The 13946-nt window shown below is 30.6% G+C and overlaps 1 protein-coding gene across 1 annotated transcript; it reads right to left on the bottom strand.

Annotated features, from left to right (window-relative positions):
• Positions 1–8105: 8105 nt before the first annotated feature.
• On the bottom strand, positions 8106–9074 carry LOC111407872 (ethylene-responsive transcription factor TINY-like). The gene has a single exon (XM_023037567.1). The coding sequence runs from the start codon at positions 8950–8952 to the stop codon at positions 8218–8220; it is 735 nt and encodes a 244-aa protein (XP_022893335.1). The 5' UTR covers positions 8953–9074; the 3' UTR covers positions 8106–8217.
• Positions 9075–13946: the final 4872 nt, after the last annotated feature.

The raw sequence follows: 13946 nt of genomic DNA, 5'->3' as shown, positions 1-13946 counted from the left end.
TCTAATTTTATATATTTGGTATTAATTATAATATTTCGAATGATTAAAAATTTAAAATAATATTAACTTGCTAATACAAGCAACCTTCATTGGGAACATTTATCATTATTTATTCTCGCGCGCGTGCACATATATGTGTGTGTGTGTTTTGTTGATTAATTTGACTCTTAAATCATTTAATTAATTTTTAATATGCTACTAGGAATTCAACAACAACTCCTGTTGAGTTTGCATCGAGTTTAGTGACTAATTGATTACGATTATTTATTACAAATCACGTGATTTATCCTTAACCTTGGCTACAAGCAACATGGAGTATCAAGGAAGGTCAAACCGTCCAAATTTCAGTGATATTTGTAAGTTATCGGTGGTGATTGTTCAAATTAGTTATGGGATTATGCACCGTAGTATTTTTCTTCATTTAATTAACAATTATTTTTTATGGGATTTGAAATGCTTATTAATTCCAACATGTCAACTTATAAATTTAAGTGCCACTGTGATTACAAGACAAGACTTTCTTGCAAAAAATAACTTCTTAATTATATTATTTAATTGGGTGTCAATAGCATATATACACACGAAAATGATCTCCTAAGCATTGGTGTTTAACATAAGTTAAACACCGATGACATGGCAAGCCATTTAATTGAGAAAAAGAATATTTAGGGTTTGTTTGAGTCCAATTTTTTTGGAGAATAGAATTTGTAATAATGATTTTATGAAGATTATATAGTTAAAAAGTAAGGAAAAGTTTTGAATTTAAATATAAATTTATTTTATTAAACCTACATTTTTCAGCAGTGATTTGACATTATTTCAACTGTACATTTTTCAATAAAATAATACTATATGCAAATCCTAATTTTTTTTTTAACCACACATTCTCCATCATAACACTATCCAAAATGTATTTTTTGAGAAAAATGGGGTTCAAACAACCCCTAAAAAAAATGTACAGTTAAAAATGAGATTGAGAAAAAAATGAAAAGACTTTAGTAAATTGTTACAATTTTTTTTATTTTTTATTTTTTATTTTTTATTTTTATTTTTATTTTTTTATTTTTTTGTATGTCTCATCTCGACTAGTTTGTCAGCGAGAATGGATGCCCTAAACGGTAACGGCATTTAGTCATAATTTATATGTATATGACCTTGATAATTTCATCATTGATTTACAATTTTCAACCCTTAATAAAAGACAAAATTCATCCTTGACTTTCCATGTGTATATATATATGCTGTTAACTTTTGATACTATGGTCAATGCACGTATCAATCTTTTCAAACTATTCTTAGATAGAGAAAATTGCCATTGAAGTCCCATACATTTCACTTAGTTGCAGAGTGTATCCAAACCTTTCATTTTTGCAACTAGAATTCCAAACTTTGCATTTTGATTGCAGTTGGAGGACAAATGTAATTTCACCATTCTTTTAATTGATCAAAATAAGTATTTTTTTTTTAAAATTTTTGAAAAACTAAATATCAAATGGATGATTTGTTCTCCAGTTGCAATCGAAATGAAAGATTTGGGAGTGTGAGTGCAAAAATAAAAAAGATTGGTATAGTCTGCAACTAATGGAAAGATTATAGGATTCAATTGTTGTTTTTCCAAAAGAATATAGACATCAACTTATCACTATATATAGTGATTCCCAGACACTTAAATATACATATATGTATATATGTATTAATGGGGTATGGGCTAGATGTACATGATAAAAGTCAATAATGTTTATATTTCGACAAGAATAATGTTATTTGCAGTCGCTCAATGCGACAGTCGCCCTACGTGGCATACACATGACAGGTGGTTATTTGATGCATCAAATAATCACCTGCCATGTGTATGCCATGTAGGGCGACTACCGCAGTGAGCGGCTACGAATAACATTACTCAAAAATATACATTTTTTAGGCAACACACCACCATTGCCTATATGAGGTTTTAAGGCCTTCACCTAAAACTGTTGGGGAGGGGGGAGAGGGGGGAGGTGGATTAGGATTACCAATACCATCTTTTATAAATTGAAAGGACGAATTTACTCGAAAAGAGTTGAGAGAATTAAAAGCACTTAATTGCTATTCAACTATTCATTTCCCATGTAACTCTCATTATTTCCATTGGTGTAGTAGATAGTTTTTAAGGTTTCACTATCTCCATCCAAATAAAATGTTAAAATTTGGCCTGTAGTAGGTATCTGGTTCACTGCTTTAGGTATCAGCAATATAACTTTCCTCCTCGCCCCACAACCGGCCCAAGACAAAAGGGAAGTCCTCAGCGGGTATTTGTGGATTTAAGGGTATGAGAAGAGGGGCACCCTTTGCCGCTAGCATTTTAGAATATTTATAAAGTGCATTTTATGCATAATAAAAAAAAAATCGTTCAATTTAAAGAATAAAATTCTTGATTGTATTAATTATTGTATGTGAGCTTGCAATGAAGATGAAGTACATTGAACATAACGAATAAATAGAGAGATGGGAAAAATAAATATTTTTATCATATAAAAATGAGAAATTAATGTGTACGTATTAATATGAAATGCAAAAGAAGACAAGCAATTAAGGAAAGAAGTTGAGTACTTATTATCTCAATCTCATCTCACAGCTGTGTTGATACTGGGTAGGGTCATAATTATTTTTCTAATTTTTATTGTTTCTTTTAATGTTAAATAAACCAAAAATATCTGCCATATCGATCGACAATTGTAAATAGTCAAGAAGTTATGATGAGTTAATTTGAAAATCGACACTGCAATTTACACACTTAAAACACGTACATCTTTTTGAGTTTAACATGACTATCACATTAACGTGCTTTAATTTTTTGAGATGCTTTTCTCTTGTGGCATATTTGAAAGATTGAATTGGATTAGACAAAATTTAAAGAAGAAAAAACAAATCATAATATTTTTATTAGATGTAGTATTATCGTATAATATGTATGTTAAACACATTTGTGACGTATATATATATTAAATTTCAAAGATAGGACAATAAAATACCATAAAAGAAGAACTTGAAAGTACTGTTAGGCCCTGTTTGATATGGTATATTTTTCATGGAAAATTTTTCTATTTTCCGCTTTTTGGTATTGTTTGATGTGTAAAATTTTCTAGGCAATTGCTTTTCCATTTTCCACCTCACGTGATGCATTTTCCATCAATTGGTGTGGTGAGAATTGGTATTCCACCTCTTTTTTAAATTTTTTTTCTAGCAATGAAAGCGAATTTCATTTACAATTGTAAAAAAAATCTATCCATTTAATTGACAATTTCATGAAAAACAAAGCTAAACAAACACCAAAACATTCAAAATTTTAACATTTTTCAAATGAAAAATTATACCAATCAAATATATTTAATTGACATTTCTCGCTAAAACAAGTTCTAGACAATTCAATTCCTCGAAATTCATTTTCTTTCCACTCAAATTTCATTTTTGCAATCAAAGGAACCCTTAGGACTAGATATTTTCTCGGGGTTGGGGACTTGAACCTTGACATTGATGAATTAAATTGGCAATTATAAATAATACAAATGAAATATAGTAAACAAGAAGATGAACTAGTATAACACTGTTTCTCTTCTTGTTGATGGACTGCATTATAGGGGGCATATTTGCCTTTTCTCAAGCCCTCAAGATTTGAGATTGATAATGCTTCATGTTGTCTCTATGATTAAAGTCAAAAAAGAGAAAAGAAAATAAATAAAGTAATATAAAGAGAAATTCTAATAGATTATTTGAAAAACAAATTATTGACAAGAATATAGTCATCACTTTGATCAAAAGTTATAATTCGTGGTGGAGGTTCAATTGTTCTATTTTAACCTGAATATAACCGAGACTACTCTAAGTGAATAATCTTGTTCCAAACATACTCTTGTCTTGTACAATGCTAGAGTTATTATAAAAATAAACATTTATGCACCATATATTTTCTAATCGTTAAACCAAATTTCATACATTAACGTCTCATAGACTTTAAGTCTTTCGACTTTGAGAAATCTTTAAAAAAATTCGTCGAAGGCATTAAAAATGAAAATGACCCAATGTTTTACGCTGAAAATGGTATTTACATTTTTTCACATATCATATAGATTTCAAAAATATTACCACTTATAGGATTAGTCTGACATACTAGACTGTTCATTAATTCACCTTATGGAAAAAAAAGGATATTATTTAATATATGATTTGAATTGTTTGTATTTAAATTTTTAATAAAATAAATAAGCCATATTATTGCAAATACATTCCCATCTAGACCAAAAAATAGTTGGATGGGCCCTAATATTTATTTGCAAAAAGACATTGATTTGCTTAATTTAATATTTCTTCTCTATTATTTCACCGTCAGATCATTTATAGGTGGCCAAGAGCAGAAGAAATAAAATAATTCTGCAATTATTAAATTTATTAATAAGAAGGGCAGCGTATTAAAAATCATAAAGACTTGAACGTGACATGAAATTCTAACAAACTCTCCAAATATTTTTCATATAATAGTATTTTGACTTGTTTGTTTACATCTACAGGGTGATTTATGTATAAAAATATTGAGAAAAATATTATTCTTAAGCATTTTGCTTAATTAAACAAATTAAATTGGTTGAATAGGGCGGCTAATTCATGCACGAATAGTTATAACAATGAAAAAGAAAAAAAAAAGTTTGGATTAAATTATATTGCCCCTAAGCTCCATTCTTTGAAGAAAAAAAAAATTACATTCTTAAATAGACTTTGACATCATTTCAACCACACGTTTTTCAATAAAATAATATTACTCGTAAATCTGAAGCTTTTCCTTATTTTTTAACTGCACATTTTCTATCAATACATCATTTAAAAATTCATTCTTATGAAAAGAATGATGTTCAAACAAAGGCATTGCCTTTTAATTTTACAAGTGTTTTTGTATATGTAAATTGGTAGTTGATATGAATGAGCCTGACCAACAGTAGGACACTCCCACTAGACCCCACCCCCATCCCAAGAAGGTTTAAGCTTCTCATCCCGGAATTGGAAACAGGTGCTGCTGTCAGCACCATGCAGCACCTGTTTCCTTGTGTTTTTATTTTTTTACATTTTTTGAACTAACCAATCACCTTTCGACCCGTGGCGTCTGAACCCAAAACCTGTTTTTTACCTCTGGATGTGTAACTCGGATCTTCCAAGAAAAGGAAAAGAAGAAATGGACGCAGGATTCTCAAACCTTTTAGATAGAGTGGAAATAGCTCTCTAATCTTCAAAAGTGCCACTTTTACTTCCCAACTTATATGACATTGTGAGATTGGATAGTACGTTTTGAAAATCAATAATGTGGAAGTTACAATGTCAAACGACTTTCCGTTCAACCTTAATTCATATGAAAGTCCTCTATAATTTTAACATCTACATTGTCGCAAATAGTCACCTGAGGACTCACTCGTATAACGTTAAATAGGTTGGGAGAAAAATCTCATTTTTGAAAGTTAGAGAGTCATTTCCTCACTACCTCAGAGGATACTGAGTTTAGCCCTAATTTTTCCTAAGAAAGAGAGTAACAAGAGAAGATTGGAAATGACAGTTTACAATTATTCCACAAAATTGTTTTTTCTTTCTATTCCAATTTTCTGGTGGTTCACGTGTAAAGACGTGCTTTCTTCTTCTCCTAAAGACTTGATTTGTCCATGCATTATAGCTCTATTTAATGAGGTCGATTGTAGTGCTTGTCACTTCGTATCCTGTCATGGGAATCAAGTGACCCACAATCTATCTTCCATTGCTGCTTCTTCCTCGACTGCTAAGAGCTGGATCGTTTGGATTTCATTTTCATCGCCTTTTGTTCGTGCAGACTCTATAATTTAATGAATTGTTGGCTTGTTGGGAAGAAATATAACGAATTTAAATGTGAATGTTATAAGAATATATTTATACGATTCTATTTATAAAATTTTATGAATACATAGAGACACATTAAAAAGAAAAGTAGAGCATAATCTCTTTTGAGCTCATTAGCTCGATAAAAGTATTTTCTTGATAAGAGTTAAAATAATATTTTCTGAACTCATTTTTGTCTATAAGAAGGCCTTATTGAAACATAATAAGCAAATTAAAAATATTGATATCTTTTCTAAGTTTATTTGAAACAAATGTAGGAAAAGATTCTTGAATCAAAGGCACAAGAAAAGACTCTATTGAGCACACTACACTACGTACATTTAGGATTCGATAATATCATACAATTTTAAAAAGGAAAAAGAACCTTCAAGTCAACTACTCCATAGTAAATTTGCTATGGATACATACGTATGAGAAAAGTTTTCACAGAATAGTGTATATGAATATGTGATAGGATTTTCCACTCCAATCAGGAGACTGTAGAGTTCGAATTATTTAAATCGTGACAATTCATCATCCAAGCGAATCTACACATCCAGTCTATTTTCTCTCTTACCATTTCAAACGTCAAGGATTGATATTTAAAATCGCCTCACTGAATATTTTTCCTTGTATAAATACACACATTCATATATGTATGTGCACATATTTTGAATTAAACTTTTTGAACAAATGAAATGTGCAAAAACTATTATAGGTTATGAGGCGGTAATACTTCATCAGTCGATTTAACTTTATGTTTTTTCAACGTTCAATGAAATCTTGCCAACTGATAATCTATCAAATAAACTATCAAACATTTCTATATAGGTAGCATTTATGATATATTTTTAGGAAATTGTTGCTCAATCAGGGATAAAATCCCGGGTTTGGAGCCAAGGGCCGAGGTGGCAAAACCTCGATTGCCACCTCGGCTCCCGATGTGAATCGTGCGGGCCCCACGTTGGGTTCTGAAGCTTCTATTTTTGTGAGGGTTGGGTATCTGAATCTTGGGGTTGGGTTTTTTTTTTTTTTTTTTGGGGGACATGGCATGAGGAAGAGCGGCTGTCAGTGTGTAAGAAGAACCCTCTTAGCCAGCTGTATCAAAGCTGTTGAATGCCATATATATGTGTGTGGAATTCAATGAGGTATAAATAACCATAAAATTTAAACCAACAACACTGCAATTCACTCAGAAAATAAGGCTGTGGTTGGTTTGCCATTTTTGACCCATTTTCGTTTTTCATTTTCGAAAACGCGAAAAAAGTGTTTGGTCCGTCAATGAGTTTTTGAAAACGAGTTAAAATTTATAACTGAAAACGCAAAACGACTTTTTAGCGTTTTCAGCGTTTTCAATTATAAATATCGAAAACGCTCAAAATGCGAAAAAACGGGCCATTTTCGGGGAAAACTAAAAATCTTTTTGAAAATGAAAATGGAAACCAACCGCACCCCAAGTAAAATCTGTATTAGACTAAACTTTACTTCGATTTCCAAATTAGTAGCAATAATAAATAGATATGTTATTTAGTCAAATACACTTTTATTCTCCATAAATTTAAAGTAATTTCATTTTGGTTTCGGATTCTTTGAATTTGTGGTCAAATAAAGTAGAAAAGAAAACGAGGGAACAAAGCTGAGAATTGGCTTTCAAGAGAGACGGGAATAAACAAAGTAAAAAAGCTCTACTAGCCAATACCAACAAATAAATACCCTTGAAAAAATATTACTTGAGAAAGAAAAAAAGTTAGCAAAAGTAAAAGGAAAAATTATTTTGTATAAAATTGTTAGTAACTTTTCAGGAGATATAAAATAATGGATCACAAGTAATAGTAAGAAAGAAAATATTAATCTTCAATCTTTCGTAACGTATGTGGGAGAAAAGACTGGATATAGTTCGATCACATATTTTATTGATTATACTATTTTGTCTAATTGAAACATGCACTCATTGAACTCAACGAAAACGAACTAAGAACTTGAGTATTTGAGATTTACTATTCAAAATTGACTATCTAACTTGCTTTTTATCCGGTGATTTATTGACATACCTCTTTAAATTAACATTTTTATCTTTTCTTCATTGTCAGTTATGCTTAAAAATAAGTGTAAAATATGTGATCAATGGATCATTGTTAACAATAATTTGAATAACTAATTTTAAACAGTAAATTTCAACTTGAACTTGAGGTGCAAGGCAAGTATATAATTTTGTCATAATTAAAAGGCAAAAAATAAAGCCAAAATGGTCAAAAAAAAAAAAAAAGATTTTATAGACAAAAAAAAACACCATTTTTTTCCTTAAATATTTGTCAACAATGATGATGTTGCAACAACTGGCTTTCAAAATTACCAGAAAATCGTATTCTCAATCATATGATTATCACCAAAAAACCCACAATCTTCGTGCAACCACGGGTGATTATAGTCCCAACCCACATCCTCGGCGAACACAAAATCCGCCGCTCGATTCACCACCACAATGTCGTCGTAACTTGCCTCCAAACTCGGAAGCTCCACTATCTCGCTCAACTCCTCCTGCGCCTCCCCGCTTTCCGTCGAAACATCCTCCGACTGTACGGACGACGACGTCACTGTCAAGGACGATACGAGCGACGTAGAGGAGGAAGATGACGCCATCGACGGCAAAAGTGAAGCCATTTCCGGCAGGTGGTCCATGTGAGCCGCCTTGTTGGCTGCGGCCTGGACGTCACGTGGGGAGCACGTGTCGGGGCGAGGCAGCAAGTGTGAGATTTCAGGGAAGTTTAAAATAGCATTTTTGCCTTTAATGGCCACAGCTGCTACATCGTGGGCTCGAGCCGCCATTTCCGGGTTCGCGAAGGTTCCGAGCCAGATCCGAGATTTCTTCCGGGGCTCCCTTATTTCAGAAACCCATTTGCCCCATGCCCGCATTCTCACTCCCCTGTAGACCGGATGCTTGCTATTAGCATTATCATTTCCAGTTTTGTTCCTCTTTTCGCCATTGATTATTTCTTCATCTCTGCGTCGCTTATTAGGCTGGGATTTCTTTGTGCACGTGTGCTTATTTGATGAAGAAATTGAATGGCTACTTGACTCCGCCATTGTTAAACTGGTTGATCGAATCTTATGCACACACACATAGAGAGAAAGAAGAGAGAGAGAGAAGTGGTTTGCAGGAGAAGACTAGAGCTAGAAGAAGCATGTGAAGAGCTGTGAAGGGTTGAAGATGTATTTATATGTGCATTTGCATTCGTGTAAGAGAAGGAAATTATTTTAAATATTTCTTTTATTCTTGATTGTAATTTTGCGTGGTGGTAGCAAGAGAGAGAAGGTACGAAAAAGTCTGCTCAAAGTACAAACACGAATCTGGATTTCGGCCTAATAGTTACACTAATAGCATTGGAATGAGTCTATTAACTACTTGAGTTAAAGAAAGATAAAAATAAGTGATAAAAATTTAAGAGGAAATTTTACGAAATGTTCATTTTTAATTAGTCATTTACAAAAATGTCCATCATTGCAAGAAAGTCTAATTTGAAAGAATTTAGATCAAAATATCATTATTAACAATTTATAATTCCACACTAAGATAAAAAAAATGGGCATTTTTGCAATATTGTTATTGGTCAATAAAATTTTGACACATAACTTGCCATATTTATTTTAAAAAGTATACATGTCAAATCACAATAAACGCTACGTTTTTCATTGATTCAGAAATGTTGAGAACTACATTTTTAAATGTAGAGAAATGTCATATTCAAAATGAAATGTTATTCTAGACAAATGAAATGATGTTCAGATGTCGAGAATGACATATGAAATGTCGAGAAACATTATTTTAATGTAACTTATCATGGAAGTCACTTTTCAAAATTCGTGACAAATTGATAAAAAAATCAAATGTCAAGAACGAGATTTAAAATGTGGAGAATACCATTTCAAAATGTAGCTTTTCATTAAGGGTATAATAGACAAGTTTGCACTAAATTCAAATGAGTGAACACTTTTCAGCTCATACCCTTAAAATTGGACATTCTTATACTTGTTGTTCTATCGAAATATGTAGATAAAAAGTCGATGGGATTTTATAAATATAAGCCAAACATAGAGTAAGCCTTTGTTTGCTTGAGGTTAAAATCAGTTTTTTAGTAGATTTTGATAAAAGTTGATGAAATGTGTGATTATAAATTTGTGGATCCTACAAAATGTATGGTTAAAATTAATTATTAATTTTGAGTTAGAATCCTGAATTTTGATTTCTACCAAACGGGGCAAAGTATACTTTTACATTTGATTTGTATTGTATTGTCCAATACGATGTATTCTATTTATTGTATAAAGATAGACTTAATAATATTCGATTTAATTCCTTATATTGGCTAATTCTAACATGTATGATACGGTAGATATCCTTGGATCAATTTAGTTTACATTTTTATTTCATGGATAAAGATCAAATAGGAAGTGTGAGCAATTTGGGCTACGACTTAAGGCTAAAATGCCTCGTCTAAATCTCTCATATGTACAATTTACCATTATTATAAGATAAGAATCTTGTATAATTGGTTTCACTATTAACATTTGATTAATAATTGACAAACTTTTTATACTTATTATGTTACATGATTATTTCTCTAGAAACATTGAACTATGTGTATTTTGTTTCTAATGGGAGATAAAAAAAATTCTAAAACACGTGATACTCGGAAGTAATTGAGAAAATTAATAAGGAAGATGTGAGATAGAGAAGATACTGTACTATGTTGCGTTTTTTACGCAATGTCATTAGTCGTCCAATTGACAAGTAGCGTATAGGTGTATTAATCATGTACAACACATGCACAATGTTTATGAGTCTATGTACTCCACCGAATTCGTCCTTTTTTAAAAAATAATAATAAATAAATAAACAGACAAACGTATGTATTAGATGAAAACTTGTAATGATAGATAATATATGTTCATATTTTCTACCTAAGAATAAGACGAGCTCATAGAATGCTCTTAAGGCACTACTTTAACGCCTCAAAACATATTCATAAATCAAGTAAGAGAGGAAAAATGATAGACTTTTATCTTACACTTCCATAAAATATTTCACATACATGAAATACAAATTAGAAACATAATACATGTCATGCATGAGATTGATATTTCAAAATTGATCACAAGTAACTTTATTTTACAATCGTTTGTTGCTTGTACCGATTAGTTGTCTATTTTTATCATTGAATAGTGTTTTGTCAATGCATTTCAAATAAATATAGGGTAAATAAGTCCCTCAACTTATGGTGAAATTTTACGATAGGCCTTGAACTCTATTTTGCTCTTTCATTTTGGTCATTTGAATAAAATTCCTTCATCCAACATGATTTTTAAAAAGTCAAAAATTGATTATGAATCTAAGAATCCATTTTTGAAAATAATTTGATAATTTTTTGAAAATGCTTCGTCTGATTAAAGAGTTTTGGAAGAAGTTGACATTTATGTGATTTTTCCTCAAGAAACCATTCTACAAAAAGCATAAGCTTTGCCTAATAGACCCTATAAATTTGACAAGAGTAAATAGTACAAAACGATTCTACCTTTCAATATCATGGTGAAAAACGTCGCTATCTTCCATTTTTGACATTTTCGCCCATGTTTTTGCCTTTTATCGCTCAAAATGTCATTTTCATCCATTTTTGACAATTTTACACTCCTATTCAAATAATACAAAAAGAAATGAAATTAAAAAAATAATGAGTTAATTATAACCAGTCTCAAATTTTCAAAAAACTACAAACCGGTCATTATATTCTTATCTTGACCTCCTACTTTGTATCCACACCCAAAAAACAAACAAACTTTCAAATTTTGAATCTTTAACATTTTTGGTGAAGTTTCAAAATATAAATGCATATTCAGAACCCTGAATCTATAAAACTTGACTTCCAATTTACATTTTTTTAGTCATTTATTTTTATGACTAAAAAAAAGGTGTAAATTGAAAATCAAAATTTATAGATTCAGGGTTCTAAAAATGCATTTATATGTTAAAATTTCACCAAAATGTTAAAGATTCAAAATTTGAAAATTTGTTTGTTTTTGGGTATGGATAGAAACCAAGAGGTCAAAATAAGAACATAACAACTAGTTTGTAATTTTTTGAAAATTTGAGACTATTGTTATAATTAACTCTTTATTTTTTTTCTTTTCTTTTCATTTTGTTTTATTTGAATAGAAGGATAAAATTATAAAAAAATGGATGAAAATGATTGCGCAATAAAACGCAGAAATATGAGCTAACATGTCAAAAAATGATATGTAGAGACATTTTTCACAATGACATTGAAATGTAACGACGTTTTGTGTTATTCACCCATTTTTTCATGCTATTATCTTCCTAACATCATTAATTTCAAAATTTTATTGAGTAGCTTGGCATTTATCATAATTTAATAGTTCCAATTCCATATGAAGAACAATATCGATATCATGCCGGACATTTTATAAATTATTTTTAATATTTTAACGTATGGTAACAATGTTTTAATCCTTCTATCTCACAAATATAGACCTGTTTCCATTTTCACACAAATTAAGAAAATATAATTAATATACTAGGAAATAAAGATCTTTCTTATATTTTTTTAATATACTATTACATTAAATAATTGTTTAAATAGGAATAATTCGTATATGTTAATAATAAGATACATTTGATAAGGGTATATTAGAAAAATAAGAAATCAACTATATTGTCAATAAAAAAAAGTAGTCTATAATTTGAGATAGATAAAAAGGAAAGCAAGTTTATTTTTAAAGGACAGAACGAGTATAGAGAATTTTGAAAAGTAGGATTAATGTGACTTTCCTTGTTAACTTTAAATAAGAGGGCTGTAATTGAGTTGGGCCCATAAATAATAATTAATGGTCCAATTCCAAGATAATATTATTTTGTTTTACCAAAATATGTTAACTGAATTTATGACCCTCATTAGATGCCTTCCTAGAAACTTCATGTTTTATTCTGCAATCTGAAAATCTTTAATTACCTTTTGCCATATAGAGAAGAGTAATTAAATAAAAGAAATTACTGACAAATTTCATGGTGAGCATTCAATGAGTTCAATAAATAAAGGTCGGGACAACAATAACAAATCTTTACCGAAAATGGGATAGGGTCTCATTTAAGGGGGTAAAGATTGGTTTATAAATAAGTGTTAATATTATAGCATTTACTTCCCCAAAACAAAAATTCCATTTTACAAAATTTTCGAAGGAAACCCTAATTTCCATAGAAATCTCAATGCATTTCCCTCCTCGACCGATGTTATGTGGCCTCCTCCCGACCTCTCCACTCTATGATTGAATTTTTAGTGGGGGCGGGCGCACCATGTGGTGGCCCACACACCTTGGGGGTGTCTCTTAGGCCACTAGCCGAGTTGACACACCCTAACAGTGCAACCACCCATCGAAGTTTCTCTCCTACTCTACATATCCCTCAGTGTTTTGCCATCTAATTACCCTTTTCCTAAAAATTTGAGAGAGAGAGATTGCGTATTTAAAACGAAAACATTTTGGAGGTCTACCATTTTTCACTTTGACTAGTGAAAAATGCCCTAAAAAATAATTTACCATTTTTCGCTTATAAATTATCCACTAGAGAAACATTGTACCATTTGGTTATTGTAATGTAATATTTTACAATTTTGAAAATAATAATTTTTTCCTATCTTTTAATACAATTTCAATTTAGGAAATGTTGGAAGAAGACTCTTTTAAGTGATTTTTGTTTTTGAGAAAAGAAGAAGAAGCTAATTTTCATATTCTAGCTTAAGGGGTACCTAGTAAGTATTTATAGTGCTATTATAAAAATTTTGCACAATTGAAACATGTGTATTTTTCCAATGGATTGTACCTTACCAACCATAGAATTATATTCATCTACCTTGTCAATTTATTATAGCACCTTATATAAGATTAATTTATAAAAATAATTTTTTACTACGTATAATCTATACATGGTAAAATATTCAGAAAAATATAAGATGATTATACATGATTTATTGCTGAAAAATAATAATGAAGTAGCTCAAGTTTAAAATCTA

The sequence above is a fragment of the Olea europaea genome, chromosome 13 (assembly GCF_002742605.1).
Source record: "Olea europaea var. sylvestris chromosome 13, O_europaea_v1, whole genome shotgun sequence".
In the NCBI taxonomy this organism is placed as follows: Eukaryota; Viridiplantae; Streptophyta; class Magnoliopsida; order Lamiales; family Oleaceae; genus Olea; species Olea europaea.
Note: the sequence above shows the minus strand (reverse complement) of the source record. Positions and strands in the feature narration are given on the sequence as shown.

Bases quoted from the DNA above. Each gene is read 5' to 3' on its own strand.
- LOC111407872 (XM_023037567.1), bottom strand. From the start codon at position 8,952: ATGGCGGAGTCAAGTAGCCATTCAATTTCTTCATCAAATAAGCACACG.